General features: G+C 38.0%; 1 protein-coding gene across 2 annotated transcripts in view; it reads left to right on the top strand.

The window, feature by feature from the left end:
- ythdc2 (YTH domain containing 2) overlaps positions 1 to 24,882 on the top strand; it is a 44,328-nt gene extending 19,446 nt beyond the window's left edge. For both annotated transcript variants that reach the window (XM_061715984.1, XM_061715975.1), the window contains exons 11-27: positions 2,827 to 2,956; positions 3,770 to 3,896; positions 4,092 to 4,157; positions 4,901 to 5,079; positions 6,509 to 6,605; positions 7,687 to 7,774; positions 8,115 to 8,195; positions 8,290 to 8,372; positions 8,837 to 8,942; positions 9,623 to 9,742; positions 12,168 to 12,440; positions 13,342 to 13,468; positions 14,664 to 14,869; positions 15,609 to 15,795; positions 17,484 to 17,575; positions 21,384 to 21,503; positions 23,558 to 24,882. In XM_061715984.1, coding sequence (XP_061571968.1) covers positions 2,827 to 2,956; positions 3,770 to 3,896; positions 4,092 to 4,157; positions 4,901 to 5,079; positions 6,509 to 6,605; positions 7,687 to 7,774; positions 8,115 to 8,195; positions 8,290 to 8,372; positions 8,837 to 8,942; positions 9,623 to 9,742; positions 12,168 to 12,440; positions 13,342 to 13,468; positions 14,664 to 14,869; positions 15,609 to 15,795; positions 17,484 to 17,575; positions 21,384 to 21,503; positions 23,558 to 23,716 — 2,241 coding nt within the window. In that variant the 3' untranslated portion in view covers positions 23,717 to 24,882. The remainder of the gene's footprint in view (positions 1 to 2,826; positions 2,957 to 3,769; positions 3,897 to 4,091; positions 4,158 to 4,900; positions 5,080 to 6,508; positions 6,606 to 7,686; positions 7,775 to 8,114; positions 8,196 to 8,289; positions 8,373 to 8,836; positions 8,943 to 9,622; positions 9,743 to 12,167; positions 12,441 to 13,341; positions 13,469 to 14,663; positions 14,870 to 15,608; positions 15,796 to 17,483; positions 17,576 to 21,383; positions 21,504 to 23,557) is intronic.
- The last annotated feature ends 372 nt before the right edge of the window (positions 24,883 to 25,254 follow it).

Below are 25,254 nucleotides of genomic sequence, written 5' to 3'. Positions count from 1 at the left end.
TATAACTGTAATAGCATACCCACATTAGTCATCAGTTTGGTTTTCTGTTAAGTCTGAGTTCTTGACATATTCAATAAAGGGCTTCCATATACCTTCAAATACATGCTGTTTGGCTTTCAGAATATAAGTAATTCTTTCCAACGGTAGGCTTGATAACATTTGGTTTTAACCATTGACTGGTACTTGGTTGATGGGTTCTTTTCAATAGTAGTGCAATACATTTTTTGGCATTTACAAGCTTAAATTTATAATTGCATTTTCATATTTACTGAAGTTATGTTTCTCTGGATAAAGGCCCAGCAGGAAAAGTTTGGGATCCAATGATTTTGGATATTTGGAAACAATCTTTTATTTTATTTCTTTAATAATTATTCTACACTGCCAAAGGCAGTGAAATAGTGTTCCTCTATCTTCTGTACATGTTGTGCACATGTCTGGTATATTCTGGTCATATCTATTCAAGTCCATCGGTGTCACATACATCCACATTAACCATTTATATTGTATTATTCTAAGACGTGCATTTATGGATCCAGAATGAGCGTTGGTACATGCGGCCTCACTCTTCCTTGGTAATATCTGTTTGTATGTTTTCCTTCCAGGCCCTTAGCTTATCAAATGCTCTTTAATGTGTTCTTTCCAACTACTGTAGGTGAATAACTGGACTGAAACTGAGTGTCTAAGTTACCAAGAATAAGACTTGAGAGATGATCCAGATTTCAGTAGATTTAATTAAACGGTTGCATGCAAAAGGGTCAGAGCATACAAGAGGCATCTCGATGCAGAATGACGATGAAACAAAGGAAACATAATGATTTTAAGGCACAAAAGATGATTAATTTTTACGATTCTAGTAAACATCTTTTACGGTCAGTGTTAATCTTTTTGGGGCAGACCACCAGTCTGGACACACGGCTGTTATTTTGCTGCTCTCAGCAGTTTTGGTTTAATCAAGTAGCCAAGGCTGAATCTTAATCACAGATAAGTGTTCATCCTAAATGTTTTGTGTTCGAGGACAGCAGAGTCGTAACAGCTTTGCTGTAGCAGCTTCTTTTTTTTGTTACCCAAATGCAAAAATGTCTTCATAAATAAAAGAAATTAACTTGACAAAAAAGACCAAAAAATATGTCCTGCTATGTTTCAGCTCTAAGAACCGTTTGTTTTTGTGTTCTCATGATATAAATCAAAAAAGTTCCGATACTGTTGATGACATTGGGAGTAGTTAACCTTTTGACTTTTTCTTCTGTCAGTGATTTGAATCAGAGTCTATAACTAATAATTTTTAATAATGTTTTAACGTTTACCAATGTGTCTGTTCACGTGCTGCTCCCTTAAAAAAATACTATTGCTTTCACATTCAAATTGAAATTAACTTTTTCACAAGACCTTTTATTAATTTCATTAATTAGCAATTTAGCTTCAATTGCTCACAATATTCAATAAATGATCTTAAACGTGGAATCTGTGCGTCTTTCCCTTGGCTTACTTTAAAATTGCAAAACGTACTTTTAGGATTATCTCAATTTCATATAGTCAAGCATATTTACAGTGAAAAATAATAAAGTCACTAATCATAATCAAGATAAAAAATTTCACTTAAAGGAGACTTATGGCATCTAATACCTATTTTAAGATACAAAATATGTGAATTTAGCCTTTTTTGCATTGTGCCAATTTACAGCATTATCTAAATAAGACAAGAAATGTTGCTATAAGAAGTATATATTGTATTAGAGTGTATTTCCACACTTACCTTGAAATCAGATATTAGATCAGGGTTTTGAGAACCATTTAAAAACAACATTTATATTTTAGAGCTAAAGAACCAAGACCTCCCGAGGGTTTACGGTACAAACGCAAGTTTTTCCCGCACAAAAACGATACAAACATTGTTCAAATGTATACAACAAACTTTATTGAACATTGAGTTGATGAACAAACAGCAAAAGTTGGATCATGACGTCATCGTCTATGGATTTATCATCAGAACATAACACAGTTCTTAAAACAATACAACAGCTTTCTATCTATGATTAATTATTTTTCCGGTTTTCTGTCTGATGGAATGTTGCACATTTGACGAAAAATAAAAGAAACCATTTCGGGGGTTGCGTGAATTTTGTTGGATCTTTAAAAATGACGGTACAGCCTACTGTATATCAAAAACCAAAGCACAGTAGCCAAACTCCTTGAAATTGTGTTCAGCCAAAACAAAAATAGATCTCCTCTTACATTCTCCCCTTTTTGTAAATGAAATGTCCTCATTTCATTTACAAAAACGACGCTCACTCCACCGCTACACCGTCAACAAAGTGGGGGGGCTGCGTGACGTCATCGTGTCATAATTAACACGTTACACGTTTGACATCGTCAAAACTAAAGCAGCACAAGCATTTCTTTCTGCACAAACCAGCACTAACGCAGCACAAACAAACAAGACCATTTTGGTTAATTTTTGACAAAGTCGGGGGGCTGCGTGAACTTAGAATGACCTTTGCAATATAACGTGATATCTTTAAAAACTAAAGCAGCACAAACGACATTTCTTTCTGCACAAACCAGCACTAATGCAACACAAACGATTGAGAATATTTGAGTTTTGCCTGGGGTGGGGGGCAGCTTCACCTTCATCCTTAGATTCCTCAGAACAGTTATCGTTTGAAATGAACAGGGTTTGTTTTACTTGTGTTTGGGATCTTAAAGAAATGAATAACTGTCATCAAATATCTCTCCCTTTTTGTCCAGACATGCCAAGTTGTGAAGTGGAGTTCTAAAAAAGCGTATTGTTATTGTTGTGTAATCGTTTTTCTCTTTGTGTCACATCAGAATAGCAGAGAGCAGCTGCAGCCGTGGCTGCTGAGGGAGATGGACTCCTGCATCTCCGACATCTTTCTGCATGAAGATCAGGGTGCTTTCAGCCAACTCTTCAACCTCATCCTCCATGAAGGCGTAGAGGGTAGGAATCTCATTGCTATTATCAGTCAGTGGAGTTAAACTATGGAACAGAATGGATTCAGAATTAAAATGTCCAAACATTACAAATATAAAAACATGATTTTCACAAGGTACAAAGAGGAAGAGGTTTAGCGGCCTTTAGGGGCCTGAAATAAAACTATTGGGTGATGGGTAGATCTGTTTATGTTTATGTTCAGAAATGGGCAGCTATGTATGTGTATGTATGCGTGTGTGTGTGTCTATGTTTATATGTGTATATGTATGGGTGTATGTATATGTATATGTGTGTGTGTGAGTACGTGTGTATGTAGGTATATATAGATATAGAGCAGATGGAGTTAATATAGAGATAGTATGGTGTAAATAAGTATATTTATATAAATATTTATATGGGCATGTGTGTACAAATATATAGAAATACTGAAATATGTGTGTGTATGTATAGGTAAGTGTGTGAGTATAATTATAGTTAGTTATTATACATGTTAATAAATGATTAGTGAATGGGGGTAGGATTAAATAAGTTACACTTCTTCCTACTCCTTTTTGCATATGTAATTAAGATATTAAGTGTTGAAATATGAAATTCTTTGTTTTGTTTTTTTTTGTTTGCTTTGTTTTCTTCTCTTCTCTTTAATTGTTGTCTTTTACATGTACAAAATAAATTAAATCAATAAACACTAAGTTGGATGAAGACTGTGACGGTGGTGGACTGGAACCTCCATGGACTTCAGAGCGCTGCAGTGTTTACAGCAGAGAAACACTTCTCTCTCAGGGACCCACTCTGATGAAAGTTTGGTTTTTGTTTTTCCAGTGGACTTCACGCACAGTGAGACGGGGGCCACGGCCCTGATGGTGGCGGCGGGGAGAGGATTCCTCCCACAGATGCAGCAGCTGCTCAGCCTGGGCGCCGACATCAACTTGAGGGCATCCAACGGATGGTAGGACATTGTTACATTAAGATTCTACTCCAGGAAATATTAGAATCAGAAGTTGTGGAAGAATGTAAGAGTTGAACATGTGAAGTTAAAACATGACAGAAAGATTCTGAACTAATCTTGTGAACAGCATCCATCCATCCATGTAGCACCTGTCAAACTAAGATCATCAAACAAATGCTTATTCTCTCATTTCAGGACGTCCTTAGACTTTGCCGAACACTTCCAACAAACGGATGCCATGGATCTACTCAAATCTTCCATGTATGTCTGTTCTTCATCCTTGATAAGAACAATGGTGTTGGTCTGTTAAAGTAGCTTTGGTCATTTTGTGTAGTTCTTTGCAACATTTCACTGCAAACACTCAAAATCTTATCAAGAATATTTGTCTTATTTCTAGTTAAAATCACTCATTTTTAGTCAAACAAATCTCATTACACTTAAGCTTGAGTTATGGTTCTGCGTCAAAACGACGCCGTGCCTAGGGCATGTGGTACGCGTCGACGCAGACCACACGCCGTCACTGACCTGCACCTCCCGAAAATTGTAACTACGCCTCGAGGCGACGCAGACCACACGCAGACGGAGAGGGCTGTGATTGGTTTGCTTGGAAGCAACACATTTCCAGTTTCCAGTTTGAAGCAGTCGTGAACTTTCAGCGCTCTTTTCTTCGTGTATGTGTGATTTTTTTTTTTTTTTTTGCTTTGTTTTCAACATTAATCTCGACATTTCCACTTTTTTCTCGACATTTCCACTTTTTTCTCGAAGCACAATGCACAATAAAAAAAATCTTCCCCTCTCAAATATTTTTTCTCCTGCCTGGCCCTAATACTCTTCCGTAAATTACAGATGAATCACAAGAGTTTTCGCACTTCATTTTCTGCATTTGGATCCAGGATCTGCAGGAGGACAGCATGTGCCCACGACCCGATGCCAGTTGTGACTGCTGCCGAGTGCTTTTACTAAAATCCTCTCTGAAGCTGCTGTGTGTTCTTGTTCCTGTGCAGGCCGTTGGTGGAAACGAGAGGTCTGGAGGAGTTAACTCTGAGTCCGTGTGACGCTGCAGAGCTGAGCACAGAAGAGCAGGAGCTGCTGAATCTGTACCACCTTAGCTTCGATGACGAGAGGGTGGACCTGGATCTCATCATGGCTCTGCTGCACGAAATCTGCTCCACCACCTGTGATGGTGAGACTCAGGACACAAGATCATGTGATCGGGAATGGGGGATTTTTTTTGAGACAATATTTGTATTGAATATAAAATGTACAAAAAAAAAAAAAAACAATCAGCAAGTATCACATTGAATGAATGAATGAATTTGAATTTATTTCGAACATGTATATAAAAATAAGGATAAACAGTAACATCTTCATGTGCACATAGGTTCGAAAAAGGAGTAGGAAGAAGTTTACACTTTTTCCTAGTTCCTACACCTTTATAACTCTATGAATTTACATTATTGCTATTATACAGTATCTACACAATATCCATATAAATATAGTCTATATAAATACTACGCAAACATGCCTATTACTACATAATTATCCATATAAGTATATAGAAAATATAAATATTACATAAGTATTATATCAATATATATATATATATAGAAAATATTATATAAATTTACACTATATAAACTACATACATATCCCTATAAATATATATATATATGCTGCATACATAATAAATATATAACATATATTACATAATTATAACTATCCTTCTCAACATATAATATATACTACATAAATATCCACAAAAATATTTAAACATATCTTAAGCAAGTATAATATACAATTTTTCCCTATTTTATTTGTTTCACACTCCTCGTTAACCCATTTCCTCTTCCATATACCTGTTTATAAATAATCTTTTGTATCTCTTTTTAAACAGATTTATGTTAAAAAGAGATACAAAAAAATATTTATATTATTAATTGCACAATAAAATGCAAGCAGGTCTTGCTGTGTACACACAGACAAAAACAAAACAAGACAGAACAAATAACCAAATGCAAAAAAAATAAAGAAATTAAATAAATAAAACAAAATAAAAAAAAATTGTCACACTCAATAGCTTCACAAACAAACAAAAATTGTTTTACAGATATTTATATTCTATTGTTGCTTGAGAAAATCCATTAAAGGTGTCCATGCTTGCTTTACCTTTAATTCCATAAGTTAGCTTTTCTAATGTAACACACATTGCCATCTCTCTAATCCAGGACTAGAGGAAATCTCAGTCTCTCCAGGATAAAACAATCCTCCTCCTGGCCTGCAGGAGGCCAAAGTTGATCAGTCTTACGCTTAGAGTTGAAAGAGAAATAGTCTGGATATATCCCTAAAATACAAAGTTTTGCTGAACAGGGAACCTGGATACCTGTGATTCTGCTTAGAATACGGACAACCGTTTTCCAAAAAGCTACCAACTTGGGGCATTCCCTTACACAATGGATCAAAGTACCTTTCTCAGTCAAACATTTCACACGTATCTGGAATGTCAGGGGAGCATTTGTTACGTTTTTTAGGGGTTGATCGGGAGTGGTTATGTTTCTAAAACACTAAAGACATCCAGACCAACACACTGATTTCTTTCTCTCTTACTGACTCAGGTGCTGTTCTGATTTTTCTTCCTGGATATGATGAAATAGTAACTCTCAGGGACCGCATCCTGTTTGACGACAAGAGGTTCTTCACACACTCAGAGAGGTAAATCGTACACAAGGTTCCCTCTTCTTCCTGAGCTGAACCTACTGAGCCAACTGTTTGGTCCAGATTATGACTTTATGTTAGCGTACAAGTCAGAGCTGCTCGTAACAGTCTTCCATGTGTAAATCAGCACTAGGGGTGTAACGATACACTAATCTCACGATACGGTACGATACATGATATTGAGGTCACGATAACGATATGATATTATAGCAGTATTTTTTTAACAACCTTGAATGAGGAACATATGACTGGAAAAAATAGTCTTTTATTTGAAAGACGCAAAATACAAAACAATGCTGTGCGTTTGCCCTATTGTTACAGTTTGTAATGCTTTATAACTGTTTAAGTTTTAAAGAGAAAGCCAGGCCAACCATTTTCCACAAACTGAACTAAAAGTAAATGTCAGGTTTGCATTATGATCTTCAGTTTCATACAAGTACAAATATTTTGCCACAAACTGAATAGTTTCTCTCATGTATGACTTGACTTTTTTCTTTTCCAGAAATTTAACAACTAAAATTAAATAAATAAATAAATAAATAAAAGTAAATAAATAAACTATGAAACGTCCCAAACTCCAAATGCAACATGACTGTTATTTATCTTCTGCCAGAGCTAAAAGCTTCACCTGCTCCAGCCTGAGGCCGTAATGAATCCCGTTATCGTTTCATCCTCCCACCTTTGGGGACGACACAATCTGTACATCATAAAAAAAGATTTATTCATGCTCAACTTAGAAGTAAAAGTTCAGAGCTCAAAACCCCCAAGAGTCCTGTGATCGGGGCCTCAAAACGGTACTAGTTTCTTCTGAGCGTAGTCAGATTTTGGTCCGCGGGTCGAGGTCATCACGTGATCCCGCTGCACCAATAGGATGTTACTAGTAAACACAATATATTAATATTAATAACCCAATATCGCGCTACAGTTTTGTCACCTCCACGACACGTAACGTGACGTTTTTGTATCGCCAAATTTCGTGGCACGATATATTGTTACACCCCTAATTATCACCTTGCAGTGTTTGTGTATTCATAGTAATCGTTGGCATCGAAGCAGTCTGACATGTGCGTGTCCTCAGGTATCAGGTGTTTACGCTGCATTCAGAGATACAAACTCAGGATCAGAAAAGAGTGATGAAGACCTCTCCACCCGGTGTCAGGAAGATAGTGAGTCACTTTTTTTAACTCGTCAATCCTTCTCTCTATATGCATAACAAATGCTATTCATTTTTACTTATTTGGTGTCAAAGGCTATATTATTACATCCACTCTACTGATATGAAGTTTGTTTACATTTTCAGATGAGAAAACCTTTTATATAATTGTTTAACTTTATATATCGCAGCTTTTTCTGACACTATTTTTAAAAGCATCCCTTTTCTATTTTACATGACGATGCTGTGAACTACCCATAGATGCCATTTCTTAATGGTGCGGTTATTTTTGTGACATTATTAGAGAAAGTCCCTATCGAGCCGACTGATACCTGATGTTTTTATCCGGCCAGATTCTCTCCACTAACATTGCTGAGACGAGCATCACCATCGACGACGTGGTCTTCGTCATTGATTCAGGGAAAGTCAAAGAGGTGCTGTTGGATGACGTGCAAAAATAACATTTTCTCATTTTAGTAATTAGGTTTAAAAAAAACCCAACAACTTCCTTTATTTTTCTTCTTGTAGAAGTCGTTTGATGCACTGACTCATGTGTCCATGTTAAAGACGGTCTGGATCTCCAAAGCCAGCGTTCTGCAGAGGAAAGGAAGGTAATATTACAGCAGCGGCTCTCAAACCTGTTTTCTATTTTTTATTTAACTGTAATGATGTGGTTCTCTTCAAGTCACCGAGAGCTCTACAATACTGGAATGGCCACGAGCAGCAACCCAGCAGAAGCATCTGGTTTAAGATGCTCAGGGAGGAGTAACAGACACGTTTGTTCTAGCAGCAGGACCAGCCCAAGTTTAACACCATCAATCAGAGGTCCTGTGGAGAATAACTGACTGCAATCTCAAGCTCATTAATCAACCCTCAACCCTTTCAAAGCCTTAATCTAAGCCGTCAATAATCATCAATCTGTGTTTGAGCTGTCTTCCATCCATTCATTTTCCTCTGCAAATCCCAGATGTTCACCTGGGGACACCTCTGGTTTCTTGTTGGTTCTGGTGATTGTTTTTGTCCAGCGACCCTAACCTTAGATCAAAACATTAACAAGTATTTTTGATCTCCACAGAGCCGGCCGCTGCAGACCAGGGACTTGCTTCCACCTCTTCAGTAGAAACAGGTTCAAAAACATGCTGGAGTACCAGGTCCCACAGCTGCTGCGGATGCCGCTGCAGGTACACTAGCATTTCATCCACTTTCATTGTAGTCGCACATTGACTACGTTTACATGCAGTCAATAAGCCTTTTCTAACCGGAATATTAGCAATAACCCGGTTGCGGATGGCAATGTAAACACCAATAACCCCTTTGAATAACCGGAAATTGCTCATATTCCTGTTTTTAAAAACCTGAATATGACCCCTGAGTTACTCCTTTTCTAACCCGAATATTTAAAAAATCTAAATAATGTTTTAGAGGAGGAAGATTTTTTTTTCTATTATGCACTTCGAGAAAAAAGTCGAAATGTCGAGAAAAAAATCGAAATGTCGAGATTAATGTTGAAGTACAATTTCGAGAAAATAGTTGAAATGATGAGAAAAAAGGTGAAATTTTGACTTTACTCTTGAAATTGTATTTCAACATTAATCTCGACATTTCAACTTTTTTCTCGAAATGCAAAATAAAAAAAAAATCTCAAATATTTTTTCTCCTGCATGGCCCTAATATTCTTCCGTACTGTACTAGTTTGTCAGTGACCTGTTCATTTAAATCGGGTGCATTGGCACAGAGACAAGTGTAAAATATTCAGGGCACAGATAAGACAAAACAGCTAAACAAGGGGATAGATGTAAGAGTAAGGAGTGAAATCTAGACCAACAACAACAGCATATCATTGAATGTCTGTGCTTTTCAGGAACTGTGTCTGCAGACCAAGCTGCTGGCTCCATCCTACTGTCCAATCGCTGAGTTCCTGTCCAAAGCCCCACAGCCGCCCCTGGGACACGCAGTCCAGAGCGCCGTCCAGCTGTTAAAGGTAGGTTCTTCCACACACGGAACAATTCAACCAATTCAAGCAAATCATTGAATTTGATTCACAATAGATCATCAAAAACACATGAAATGTTTTTTAATTCAAGATCTTTTTTTATTGAAGTTTTCACAACGTAACAAAGGTGTAATGCTGAATGCTAATTACAAAGATTTTGAGTAGGCATGGGCATGTTAATCATAGCATACACCAGTGTACAAAATGTAAAAAATTAAACGGTATGAAAAAAATAAAATAATAACAACCTACAGACCAAACTAATCCCTCCCCTGTCACTGCCAGAGTACTAATCACAATATGAGATCATTCTAACATTAAGAGCCTGCACTAGTAGTAAGTAAGAGATTTGCAGTATAGTGGATTTTTTTTTTTTTTAAGGTTGGGGGCATTATTACGTTTTACGTTTTATGTAAAGCGCTTTGCGTTGCATTTTTATTTTTATGAAAAGCGTTAAACAAATAAAGGTTGATTTGATTTGATGGGGTCTGGAATGGTTCTAGGAAAGGTCCCCACACTTTCTGGAACTTATTTGATTGCTGAAGCGAGTATCCAATTTTCTCCAGCTTTAAGCAGGACATGATGTTTTCCAGCCATCGTGATGAGTAGGAGGGAAGGGATCCTTCCACCTGAATAGAATTGCCCGTCAAACCAAAAGGGAGGCAAAAGATGACGTGTGTTTCTGTGCAGTAACTTCCTTCCTCCCTCCATGACCCAAACAGGGCAGTCAGTGGGTTTGGTTCTAATCTGATTTTAAGCACCAGATAAGGAGTGTGAAAGACTTCCCTCCAGTACTTTAGACATGGGCTGGACCAGTACATGTGGATGAGAGAGGCTTCTGCACATTTACACTTTACACAGTATGGACTAATATCTGGGTACATGGAGGATAACTTTGCTTTGGAAATATGAGCCCGTGTACCACTTTAAACTCAATAAAGCAGTGACGTGCGCACAGGGAGGTTGAATTAACCAATCTGAGTATGGACTCCCAGGTATCCTCCAATAGGGGGAGCCCTAAGTCCTTCTCCCACGCTGCTTTGAGTTTATCTGTGGGAGCACTCCTAAGATCCACTAACATGCCATAGAAAGATGAAATGAGCCCCTTTTTAAGTGGGTCTGTGGCAAGAACTTTGTCAACTGTGGTCAAGCCTATCGATGCACCAGGGCAGGAACAAAACGTCTAGCCTGAAGATACCTGAAGAAATTTGACATTGGAAGGCTGAATTTCCTACTTAACTGCTCGAGGGATGCCAAGGTGTTGTCTATGAACAAATGTTTAAAACGGATTATACCCTTCCTGTGCCATTCCTGGAAGGTGGGGTCCTCACAGGACGGTTTGAAAAAGTGATTTGATCCAATGGGGCTAAGAAGAGAGAAGCTGTGAAAACCAAAAAACTTCCTTAATTGGGCCCAAATTCTAAGAGAATGTTTAACCACTGGGTTTTTGATTGGTTTAAGTCAGAGGTCGGCAACCCCCGGCTCTAGAGCCGCATGCGGCTCTTTAGCGCCGCCCTAGTTGCTCCTGGAGCTTTTTCAAAAATGTTTGACCTTTTTTTTCTTTTTTTTTCTTCTTTTATTCTTCTTTTTTCTTTTTTCCTTTTTTTCTCTTTTTTTCTTCCTCAAAATGTCTTCCAAAAAGTCAAAATGTTCGACTTTTTTCTCGACATTTCGACTTTTTTCTCGAGATTGTACTTCAACATTAATCTCGACATTTCGACTTTTTTCTCGAAATTTTTACTTTTTTCTCGACATTTCGACTTTTTTCTCTAAATTTTTACTTTTTTCTCGACATTTCGACTTTTTTCTCGAGATTGTACTTCAACATTAATCTCGACATTTCGACTTTTTTCTCGAAATTTTTACTTTTTTCTCGACATTTCGACTTTTTTCTCGAAATTTTTACTTTTTTTCTCGACATTTCGACTTTTTTCTCGAGATTGTACTTCAACATTAATCTCGACATTTCGACTTTTTTCTCGAAATTTTTACTTTTTTCTCGACATTTCGACTTTTTTCTCGAAATTTTTACTTTTTTCTCAACATTTCGACTTTTTTCTCAACATTTTAAGTTACTTTTTTCTCGAAATGCATAAAGAAAAAAACATCTTCCCCCAGTTATAACTAATTCATTTTTTGCGGCTCCAGACACATTTGTTTTTTGTGTTTTTTGTGTTTTTGGTCTAATATGGGTCTTTCAACATTTTGGGTTGCCGACCCCCGATTTAAGTGAAGGAAGTGGAAGTGAGGAACCGAGTAGGGCAGGAATTGACAGATTATCAGTTTGATGTAACTCCATGGCCACCCAGTCAGGGCAGTCAGCGCCGCCACAGTAGAAGCACCAAAACACATGAAATGTGGAGACATTTGACCATTTCCTGAAAAACATTAGCTCTCACTCCTGTTTTCTCAGAAAATCGGAGCTCTGGACCAGAAGGAGGAGCTGACGGACCTGGGCTACCACCTGGCCGACCTGCCCGTGGAGCCCCACCTGGGGAAGATGGTGCTGTGTGGCGTGGTGCTCAAGTGCCTGGACCCCATCCTCACCCTGGCCTGCACCGTGGCCTACCGAGACCCCTTCGTCCTGCCCAGCGACAGCTCTCAGAGGAGAGCCGCCCTGCACTGCCGCCAGCGCTTCACCGCCAACAGCTTCAGCGACCACATGGCCCTGCTCCGAGCTTTCCAGGTAGGTTGATGAGGGGAGTATCGATACGGTCGTTGACGCGTGAGGGAAATCGGCATCCACTCTCTCGCACAGACTGCATGTAAATAACTGATATGTAGTTTGACTGTGGTTGCAGCCTGGGACATGCTGGGGTTGTTATCGGAGATTAAACTGCACTTGAAGTCTAAGAGCGGACCCCGTCTTAGTGATTTTATTTCAAATGTTCTCCCTGACATCTGTTAGGCATGGAGTAAGATAGCTTTCAAAAGGATGTGTCCATGTTATAAATATTTGTATTCGTAATGATAAACATTTGTATGTAAATAAAAAAGTTGTACCCAAAATTTTGCTGTCACACACGAGTCTGATAAATTATTAGGGTTAGGATTGTTTTTATGTGAGTATGAATCTAAAAGCTGTCAGTGCAAAGTCTTATGAATACAACTCTAATTTCTACGACTACGAGTCTTCACTGTGAACACGAATTCAAGTTTGTGGGAACGGGTCGAAAAACTGTTGAAATGACATCACAGGCAGGTCATAGGGGAAAGCAATCGAACCCTGAATGATGCGCCGAAGCTCTTTTTGAAAGCTATCTTACTCCATAGTTAGGCAGCATTGAACTCCTTCATGCAAAGAAAACAGAAGCATGTAAATACTGGTAGATCCAGAAACAGCACAACCTCTTTTCTGACCGAGGATGCAGACGTAAAATGCAAAAGCAGTGCTTTTATTTTTCAGACACTATTTGATATTCCACTTTTACTTCATATTTTATTTGAACATGGACTTGATATGATTTGGTAAGCGTTGGATTAGGTTTCCCTCTCACGCCAACATTTCTTTTAGAGATGGCGTTGGTAATCTGGCTGTGAGCTTGTGTTTCCCAGCTCAGGCTCAGATGTTTCTCTTGTCACATCAGGCCTGGCAGAAAGCTCGCAGCGAGGGTTGGGAGAGGTCCTTCTGCGAGAAGAACTTCCTGTCCCAGGCTACCATGGAGATGATCCTCGGCATGAGGACGCAGCTGCTCGGACAGCTCCGCGCTATCGGTCAGTTCTACCTCTATTCCTTCACATTTCACTTCCCCTCCGTGCCCCAACGTAAATACATATAGATCACTAAAATAGCTACCTCAACAAAATAAAACACAAGTCAAATCTAGTGCTAAACCGAACTGTTAATAAAGTCAATAAAGGCTAAAACCCCATCTGCTTCTGTAAAGTTTACAATACATTTGTGTTTTGATGCTACGCAAACGAGAGGCGGATGTTTAGAGACCCACAATCAGGGGAAAATGTATTTAGTGTTGTCGTTTCTGAATGTAATTGCTTCATTTTTCTGTCATGTATTTTATATCTTCTCTTAAATTCCAAGTTCACTTGTATTAAACTTTTTACCGGACACATTTTCCATTAAACAGCTTACATTGTGGTTTATGGATCAGAGAATAAGACTACATATATATCGCAGGTTATTATGGTCAAAGTGAATCTCCTTCAGAGGGTGTCAGAGGTTTACTCCCTAAATTGACTTTCACGCTCTCATTTTGCATTTTAGCTTAATGATGGTTTCACATTTCATGTTTTACTCTTCTGAGAGTGTATTTTTACTGATTTACTGACATGTAAAATCTTAGCATTTATGCAATGCATTTATTGAGATGCACAGGGGGCTCAGTATGTATTAGAGTATTTCGACTTGGCATTTCGACTTTTTTCTCGAAATTGTACTTCATTAATCTCGACATTTCCACTTTTTTCTCGACATTTCCACTTTTTTCTCGACATTTCAACTTTTTTCTCGACATTTCAACTTTTTTTCTCGATATTTCAACTTTTTTCTTGACATTTCGACATTTTTTTTTCTCGAAATTGTTCAACATTAATCTCGACATTTCCACTTTTTGTGCAAAATCTTCCTCCTATAAAATATTATTTTTAGGGTTAGGGTTAAATTTTCCTCCTGCCTGGCCCTAATACTCTTCCGTACAGTATGTGCAGCTTGTGCGGTACTTTTGTGGATCTCAGGCAGATGTTCATCATACTCTGGTGAACCCTGCTATGAGGGACTTGTTGCTTTCATGTTGTTATTAGTTAATGAACTGATGAGGACAAATTACAGTTTTTATAAAGGCAGAAACAACATGTACAGCAGTGCATGAACTAGATCTCAGTTTTTAAGGAAGAAATTATCATTTTTATTGGGCTAATAATGAATAAAGCTCCTCCACTGTCCATCCGTCAGGTTTTGTGCGTGCTCGTGGGGGCAGCGACATCCGTGACGTGAACCTGAACTCGGAGAACTGGGCGGTGGTGAAGGCCGCCCTGGTGGCCGGCATGTACCCCAACCTGGTCCACATCAACAAGGACACCTCGGCGCTGTCCAGCGCCAGAGAGAGGAAGGTTCACTTTCACCCCACGTCCATCCTGAGCCACACCCTGTTCAGTGAGGTGAGGAACCCGTCCGTGACGCCAGCACTGTTGCCACCACCGTGTTCTCACCACCATGTTCAGCTGCTCTCTGGTAGCTGCTCCTGAGTGGGTTCATGTCTGACTCTTTTGTGATTTGAGTTGGTGGAAGAAAAGCACATGGAGACACAGAAGGTGCCATTAACATTAGTCATAATGAAATAATTCATAAATCTATAGAAGTCGTTTTGTTTCTCGGTCCTGTAGTTCAGCTTTTTCAGCGTCTTCCAGCGGAGCTTGATCTGGTCTGGCGTTCCTACAAATCCTGCTTCACACAACCTTTCACTCACCTTTTTGTAAATCTTCTATCCCGGTAGTTTCTACCGTCTACAAATGACAAAATGTTCATATCCTTCATTACATTTATGAAGTGATTAGTCTCCTCCTGGTCTTGGTTTCTCTGTGTTTATAAGAACTTCCTGGACTCAAAAGACCAGGATTCCTTGTGAACAGAGCATGCGCAGAAAACAAATTCATGTTCCATTTTATCGGGATATTCCATTTGGCGTTTACATGACTGAATATTCAGGTTTTAAAAGGAGTAACCCAGGGGTCATATTCGGGTTTTTAAAAACCAGAATATGAGCAAATTGGGGTTATTCAAAGGGGTTATTGGTGTTTACATGGCCGTGCAAAACCGGGTTATTGCTAATATTCTGGTTAAGGACAAATCTAATGGTGAGGGAGGATTAAAGAGATGAATGTGTGTATCCCTCTTCAGAAAAACCCAGCGGAGGCTGCTCGGTCCATTCCCTCCACCTGGCTGATCTACGATGAGATGAGCAGAGGTCACAGGATGGCCAGCGTCCGCTGCTGCTCCCTGGTGACGCCCATCACCGTGGCCATCTTTGCAGGTTGTGCCAAACCAACGTGCTCCGGCCTCCAGGAACCTGCAGAGAGGATTAATGGTAAGAAAACAGAGACTTCTCTGAGAAACCCCGGCATGATGCTGGACAACTAAAGCTCACCAACCAGCCATGTGGACAGTTTTATTCACAAATCCAGTTCATGTAGGGGGGGGTGCAATCTAAAATCACACTTGGCACTGTGCCAACTTTGTTTTAGATATGTAATATAGTTTTTTGTTTAGTTTAAGTTTATTTCAGTCATATATACCTTTCAAGGCAACAAGGAAAAGACAAATTTTACAATTTGACTGAAAAAGGCTCAGGCAGAAGCAGAGCTTATTAATGTCCGCCTACTATATAACTTAAGCTACACAATACATGGTGTCAAGTGTGAAGAAAAAAAAGAACAAAAAAACAAACATATAATATATACTGTACATACACTTGCATACATACATGTACACACATAGATTCATATACACACACATACATGTACATATCTCTCTTCCTCCTTTTTCAATTACAGCCATAACTCCCAAATATAAATGCACATAATGATTTTTTGAACATAACAAAGGAATTACATTTGCTTAAGTTTGAGATCAACACTATTCCACAGCTGGACCCCTTTAAAAGAAATACATCTTCTTTTAACTTCTTTTATCGCTTTTGGTAACAAAAATCTACATCCATCTCTTAACTCGTATTTACTCTCAGACGCTGTGAAAAACTTCTGCACACTCTGGTAGTGTTTTATTTTTTTGCTTTAAACATGATTTGCATTGTTCTATAATAAACCAAGTGTCTAAACTTCAGAATATGAGAATTTAAAAATAATGGATTAGTATGATCATAATATCCCGCTTTATTTATGATGCATATAGCTGGTTTTTGTAGTAAAACAATTTTATCAGTTATGGTTTTAAACATAGATCCCCATACTTCCACACAGTAAGTTAAATAAGAAAGTATCAGTGAATAGTAAATTAAGTATAAACTTTTATGATTTAGCATGTCTTTGGTTTTGTACATGATTGCTAGTGATTTGGAGATTTTCCCTTTTACATATTCAACATGTTTTTTCCAGTGAAGTTTATGATCGATCACAACCCCGAGGAATTTGGTCTCCCAAACCCTTCCAATTTCAGGATTATAGGTGTAGCAGTAATCAAACAGCCAGCGGGAGAACTGCAACGATCAGCTGACCATTTGTGTACGGTAGTTTAATCTGTCCTTACTTAGTAAAAGTAAGAAAGTAAAAGTCCAGTCAAATCCTGAATACTTGAAATTGAATTTAAGGTCACGTGAGGACAGTGAATCGTAGTACCAGTACCAAAGTACCAATTACCAATCAAACTCTGACTGAAGACAATAATAGGAAAAATAAAGTAATAAAATAAAATACAGGACACACAAAACAACAACAAAAATAATAATAATATAAAATGAAATGAAATAAATAGAAAATAATAAAAGAATAAAATAAACAGACATAAGCCTAAATAAAACCCTAAATACAAATAAAATGGAAATGGTTAGCAATATCATACTTCCCTATAATTCAATTAAATCAAATTAAATGAATCTTCCAAGGATGCCAAAGAATTAACAAGAGAAAGAATAGGTTCCCAAATATGAGAAAACTTATCAGAGCAACCCCTAATAACGTATCTAATTTTCTCTAAATATAAAAAGGACATCAGGTCTTTCTCTTGTGTTATTCTATTTTAACAGTGTTTGTTTTGCAGACAGTCTACTGGATGACATGAGTGACAGCGACTCAGAAGACCTTGCTGAGATGAGGATTGATGACTTCCTCGTTTTCCAGGTGGAAAAAGAGGTAAAGGAACACATTGAAACTAACCTTTTAAACATTGTACATATTTGGTCATTACAGCTAATAAACAGGTCTGGAGTCCTGGAGTTTACTGATGGAGCAAAATAAGATATGATATTTTATTTGCTGTACCTCAGCTAAAATGACTTCCTATCATCAAAAAACAGAAACTTCTCTCTCTTTTTGATAAGGCACCACGTCCTACCTTTTAGTCAAGTCCATTACGTTTGGATTTTAACTTTCGCTGGATTTATTTGGAGAGTTGTAAAACTATACATTTTTGAAAACAGTAATGTATAAGCAATCAGAAAAAACAATGTTTCCATTTGCACAGGTGTCTGCATGGCGGCCATCTTGGATTTTTCAAAACGGTGTCCAAAAAAACTAAATTTTGTAATTTCTCAGCTTCTGAATAAGTTAGAACACTGATTTTAACTGCTAAACCTACATTTTCAGGGCCACTGAATCCAATTGTGGTAGTTTTAATGTTCTCAGACATTTTGTTACTACACTAATTTCTTTGCCCTGGTGATATAAAGTATTTACAAGTACTGTAGATGCATGTCTGACAAGCCCACCATACAAAACATCTCTGCTGGAATATGCAGAACTGGTGCAGTTTACATGTCCATCATTTTGCTTTACATGTCCAAGCTTGCCTGTGCAAAGCTCACTACTACAGTGTACCCAGTATACAGGAGCATGGCCACATAGTGAATGTATTGAGTGTCAACAAGTGTTCAATCAGTGTTGTCAATTTAGTGACTTAGTCGCTAGATTTAACAACTGTTGGCTGTCTCTGGTGACTCAAAAACCTCATCTAGCGACTTAAGCGACTTTTTGGTGGATCTGGCGATTTTAAAAACTCATCTTTTCAGTGACAAAAACATTGTTTTTCAACATAATTGTAACATCAGAGGCATTTCCCATGGTTAAGCAGGGCTGCAGATTAGCTTTGATCTCCAAAAAGTAGCACTGCCCTTTAGTATTACGAACGTAGCTATGTGGGCACATTTTCCAGAGATCTTAATATCATGACGTCAGCTAACGAATTCTAGCGACTTTCGCAGATTTTTTTGGTAACACTGTTCAATTTTTGTCTTTGGTTGAATCCTTCAGCCTGCATGCATTTTCTGTATGATTATACTGGAAACTGACTGCAAGACACAGTGACAAACCAAGTCATAAATTAGTGTTATTAATATTGTTAATGCCCATACTAGCTGTAAATAACTGGTGTTGGTGATAGTGGAGTTAGGGCTGTGCAATATATCGAATTAATATTGTCATACCAATATTGCTGTCAAACAATATCACATTTAATATCGAGTTGAAACAATATTTTTGTCCTTTGTCTATACTGCCAAAAAGGTAGGTTACACTAAGCACAATACATTCCCCTCCATTTGAGCCATTGCGAGCACAGAGCAGACTTGCTACCCAACACTCATGCAGAACACCACTGTGTGTTTCTCTATGGCCCTCCACTCACACCGCTGAAGAGAGGGAAGATTGTCGAGCACAATTGTTGAGCACAATTATTTGTCTTAAAAAGCAATATTGTCTAAAAATCTGTGATATTTATTTTTCTCATCGAGCAGCCCTAAGTGGAGTGTATCAGTGGTGGTTTAGTTTGCTGCCTGTTCAGGTTCTAATTATGAGTGAGGATCATAGAGGTGAAGAGGCATGTCAAGCCCAGGAGCTCATTAACTGGAAGCTGTGCATTCTATGCCAATCTCATGATGCTAAGAAAGGGGTTCTGATCCAGAGTCCAAGATTAGACTTCTATGGACATGTACTGGAGGTAGTTCGAGAGAGGGCCAGCCTAGAGTACAAAATGGGATCCACCAAGCTGATCATCACATCTGCTTCTGGGCACACAAGGAGCAACAAAGCCCTGCACTTTGAGGACAACAACCACGAAGAAGCAGACACACTGCTGATCCACCAGGCAGTGCTGGCGTCACAGCGAAACCCACCTGATGCACAGCTGGTGTTCTTCTCACCAGACACAGATGTCTTGGTGCTGGTCATAGCAAACTATGATGTCCTGTTGAAGAACACTTCCATTTCTATGGCGTCTGGTGTTGTGCAAATTGAACCACTGTGGAGTGCTCTAAGTCCAGAAAGAGCAAAGGCTTTGCCTGCCTTCCATGCCTTCACAGGGGCTGACAACACTGGGAGGTTCTCTCGCATAGGCAAGACAACATGGTTCCAGGTGTACCTCAAAGCTGATGAGGATGTCATCAATGATCTGCAGATGCTTCTGGAGGAAGCATACGTGACAGAGGGAATGCTTTCAACACTGGCTACCTTTGTATGTACAGCCTACACACCCAAGGGCATCAGCATCAAGACAATCCCTGTCCTACAGTACGTTGGCATCTCTTCTGCAAGCACATTGCAGAAGGTGACAAGCTCCCTCCAACAATCGGAGCTCTGAAACAGCACATCTTGAGAGTCCATATCCAAACACGGGTGTGGGGACAGGCAGCCATCACTCAGCAGGTTCCACAGTTGGATCCTCTGGAAAATGGGTACTTCAAAGACTCAGATGGTCAGCTAAAACCTACCACCACAGAGGTCCTTCCAGCTCCAAAAGCCATTGTTGAGATGGTGAGATGTCAGTGCAAATCAGACTGTTCCTCTGCTAGGTGCTCTTGCAGAACAAAGAACTTAGCCTGTACAGATCTCTCATTGTGGCAGCCACTGCCAGAATGATGAAGACTCTCAAGACATCACGTACGAAAGTGACAATGATGATGATGAGGTGTAGAGACTGTCAAAAGGGCATGTTCCTTCCTATGTGTGACGTTCCATTACACTGACCATGTGCGCATGTCTGTAAAACAATCAATAAAAGAAAAAATCTGTATTAAAATCCATTTTGTTAAGACCTATCCAATGTATGTTGTTGCAATTGGATTCCTTGTCCCTGAAAATGTAGGTTTAGAAGTTACTATCAATGTTCTAGCTTATTCAGAAGCTGAGAAATGTCAAAATGTAGGTTTTTTGGACGCCATTTTGAAAAATCCAATATGGCCGCCATACAGACACCTGTGCAAATGGAAACATTGGTTTTCTGATTGCTTATACAATATACTTTTCAAAAATATATAGTTTTCCAACTCTCCAAAAAAATCCACCAAAAATACATAGTGAACTTGACTATTACTTACATGTTGGCAGTTTATTTATGCTAATTAACAGTAGAGCAGCCAGTCTGAGTGATGTTTCTTGTAGATCAACTATTCTTGATTGGATTTCCTCATTCACATCAACAGATATTTCTTTATGACAACTAATTTATTACGTTTGCCTTGTGCTCATTCAGAAAATCCAACTCCAAGGGGTCATGTACCTTTTTTTTTGTTTTTACAAATGTATGTTCTTGCTTAAGTGACAAATGCTAGGTTTTTGATTGATTGATTGATTGATTGATTGATTGATTGATTGATTGATTGGATTCGTACCCCTTTTCCCCACCTTGCTTTAGTAAAACTGAAATTGTTGAAAACCAACTTTTGAAGTACTTCCATGGCAAAAATAATGCTCTTCTCTTTGCCTCACAATTGTTGCAAAGAATCCACATTACATCTAAAAAAGGTTAAAATTAGGTCTATTTTAACAAACGTAATGCAGACTTTGTTCAAAGATTTTGGATGTATTCATCTTTCCAACCCGTATTTGTCATGTATTTATAGTGAAAATGTTCTGTTTTGTTCTCTCATGTTTGTTTCCGTCATGGTAAATGTTTCCCTGGCGTCTCCTCGTGCGGCTGCTGCTCACGTTCTCCATCTCTCTTTGTCAGATTGCAGAACTGGTGTTTGAAATGAGGCAGAAGTGGCAGAATTTATTCATAAAGAGGATCCGTTCTCCGTCGAAGCCGTGGACTCAGCAGGACGAGGCCGTCGTCCAGACCCTGGTGGCTGTACGTGTCTGCATCCACCTGCATGTTAGGGCTGCAGATATCCAGTATTCTACTGAAAATTCCACCGAGTAATCGGATAAAACATATTTTTGTTTAGTTAAAGAGCAATTATAAATATACATAAGATGTTAGATGTTAATTGACATTACTAAAACTAAATTATATAATACAGTAGGTTCATGGCTGTGCATTTAAAAACCCTGAACTTACACCAGTCGACCAAATTCACTGCCTTCACTCAAAAAACTAAGGATCTTACCAAGAAATGTTCTTATTTCTAACCTAAAAATGGCATTACACCTGATAACACACATCACTTAAAAGGTTAGCTGTTTTTCAATTGAACTTTCATTTGTGTCAAGCACATTTTAAGTTCTAGTTAAGTTTTAAGTTAAAGTCTTGATAAGATTTTGAGTTTTGGCAGTGTTCAAAATAAAATTCTGAGCCCTGGTGTATTGGAGCACATTAGACACCAGCGCTACTTGATGTTTTATCCATCAATGACTACAGAGATAAAACTGACAACTACCCAGTTAGCTTTATTACATTTATATTTTTTACCCTCATCACTCTACAGCTCTGTGTTTTTACAGATTAAATGGGTTGACCGCATCGACACCCGGCCACGTTTACACATAGCCGGGTATTTACAAAAACGGATATTTCACCCTCTACGTTTTGAAAAATACCATCATTTACACAAACCCGCATAAATAGCTGTTAAGGTGCTATGAGCAGCCAAACCTACAGGGGGCAGTGTAACAAGAAGATAAAGTCATGCTAGCCAATCAGAATCCTGGAAAAAAACATCAACAAATGACACGAGTAACTTCCAGTTACTTCCAAGATGAACGAGAGTCTTTGGTTTGGAGTGACAGAGAAGTGGAGTTACTTTTAAGTGTGACTTTAGAATATAAAACAGGTAAAATACAAGAAAATATTGACGGTGGCCAAACAAATCGTAAACACAGGTCGCACACATGACGCTGGTGACGTTTCTGTCTCATAATGTGACGTTCTGAAGCCTAAATGTCCGTTTCTCTCTGTTTACAAGCAAACGTGAAGACGGAGTTTTTGAAAATCTCCACTTTGGCCGGAGTTTTTGGTGACTTGAGCTTCGTTTTCGTGTAAACGAACGACCAAAACACATGAAAACACCATGTAGCATCCTATAATGTAATAATTTCCTGAAAATGTAATAACATTTGCATTTAACTCAATCGAAAATGTAATAAAGACCAATAATGTAATAACTTCACCAATAATGTAATAAAATATCCTGACGGATATTGTAATAACATTTTTACCAATAATGTAATACCTTATTACATTATAACATAATTTAACCCAATAGTCATTCTGGTGTTTCAAATCCAGCGTATATAACATTCTTAGCTTCTTAAAACACAAAATGTAGAACTCTGGACTGAAAATGAACATGTATATTACATTATCTGTCAAGTATTACATTATCAGTTTTGGAAAAAAAAAAGACCCACCTGAAGATGAATAATGTAATAAGGTATTACATTATCGGTAAAAATGTTATTACAATATCAGTCAGGATATTTTATTACATTATTGGTGAAGTTATTACATTATTGGATTTTATTACATTTTCGATTGAGTTAAGTGCAAATTTTATTACATTTTCAGGAAATTATTACATTATAGGGTGCTACACACCACCGTTTTTGCTACGTGTAAACAGGGCTTTATATATACATATATATATATATATATATATATATATATATATATATATATATATATATATATATATATATATTACAGTGAAACATGCAACAGTGTTCACCTTGATGTCCAGATTGAAATGCTCCCACACTTTTGACATTTTCTGCCTTTTCTTTTAGTTAAAACCAAACATATCCGCCTCTTTCTTCTACCTTTACGTGCGTGACGTCAGCGCGTTGTGCCGCATTAAACGTAGTCCGAGTAAAATAACATGCTTTGAGCTGGTGAAATGAAATGATTCCTCGGGGCAGAGAAAATTCCTCCATCATTTTGTGTAATGGAATTACTCGTGTGTTCAGGTGCTGGGCGTGGAGGAGCAGGAGGCCGGCCTGCAGCAGCCCACGGGGGTGGGCCAGCGGCCCCGGCCCATGTCGTCAGAGGAGGGGCCACGGGCCTTCATGAAGAACTCCAAGAAAAGCCCCCAACGCGGCGGCGGCGCCGCCATGAACGACAAGTAAAACGTTTGGTCTCGGGGCTTTGCATCGTGCTGTAAGATGAACTTCTGATCGTCTTTACCAGCTGCGGTGTGAAGATCTCCATCTCAGGATGAAGTTGACCAAATATCAGCACTTTTTTAGCATTAGGTTGTAGCAATGCAGTTTTTTACACAGATTAATTTGCAAATCTACTTTATTGATACAACAATGTGAACGGAGAAATGTCTTACACCAAATTGTCCATGATGTAATATACATAATATGTATATTATATATGCAGCATTACACTGCAAAAACTCAACATCTTAACAAGAATATTTGTCTTATTTCTAGTTAAAATCACTCATTTTTAGCCAGAAAATCTCATTACAATTAAAACAAGACTCATTACTGGAAAAAAACAACAATTTTCACCTGTTTCAAGTAGATTTTCACTTAAAAATAAATAAATAAATAAATAAATAAATAAATAAATAAATAAATAAAAAATCTGCCAGTGGAACAAGATTTTATTGCTTGTAATGAGAAGATAAATCTTGTCCCACTGGCAGATTTTTCTACTTATTTCAAATGGAAATTTACTTGAAAAAGCTGAAAATTGTCAAATAAGTAATTTTTCTGGTGATGACTCTTGTTTTAAGTGTAATGACATTTTTTGACCAAAAATGAGACATTTTAACTAGAAATAAGACAAATATTCCTGGTAAGATTTAGAGTTTTTGCAGTGTACACGCGGGTGTCACGGCAGTGATCACGTGCTCACTGTGCAATGTTTACAGCAATATTATCCCAAAAATTGGATGAATCCATTAATCAAAGGCATTGCTTAAAACATGTTTTTTAATTGACAGTTAAGACAGTGATTTTCTTCTACATGTACAGGGGACAGTTGTCACAGCTATGAAGTTTTAAGTTGACACATTTTCCTAAGGAAGGTACGAAATGTATTGATGCTTTGTCCAAATATTACAGGGAACCACTACAAAAACTCCCTTACATCCCAGAACCTCACGGTACACGACCGCTGTTCAGTACGGCCCAATCTGGGGGTGGAGTCAGCTCTGCACTGCAAAAAACTCAAAATCTTACCAGGAATATTTGTCTTATTTCTAGTTAAAATGTCTCATTTTTAGTCATAAAATCTCATTACACTTAAAACAAGAGTCATCACCAGAAAAATAACTTTATTTGACCATTTTCACCTGTTTCAAGTAAATTTTCACTTGAAATAAGTAGAAAAATCTGCCAGTGGGACAAGATTTATTTAAATCTTGTTCCACTGGCAGATTTTTCTACTTATTTTAAGTGAAAATCTACTTGAAACAGGTGAATATTGTTGTATTTTCCAGTGATGAGTGTTTTAAATGTACTAAGATTTTTTTTGACTAAAAATGAGACATTTTAACTATAAATAAGACAAATATTCTTGTTAAAATTTTGAGTTTTTGCAGTGTGAGACTCCACCCACCTCCTCTATGAGCTGTGCCTTTCGACAAGTTTGTGAACAAGCTTGACATTAAACCACTTCAGATGGAGATTAAGAAGAAGTAGCCGGTGGT

The sequence above is a fragment of the Cololabis saira genome, chromosome 3 (genome assembly GCF_033807715.1).
Source record: "Cololabis saira isolate AMF1-May2022 chromosome 3, fColSai1.1, whole genome shotgun sequence".
NCBI lineage: Eukaryota > Metazoa > Chordata > Actinopteri > Beloniformes > Belonidae > Cololabis > Cololabis saira.
This window is presented reverse-complemented; position numbering and strand designations above follow the sequence as displayed.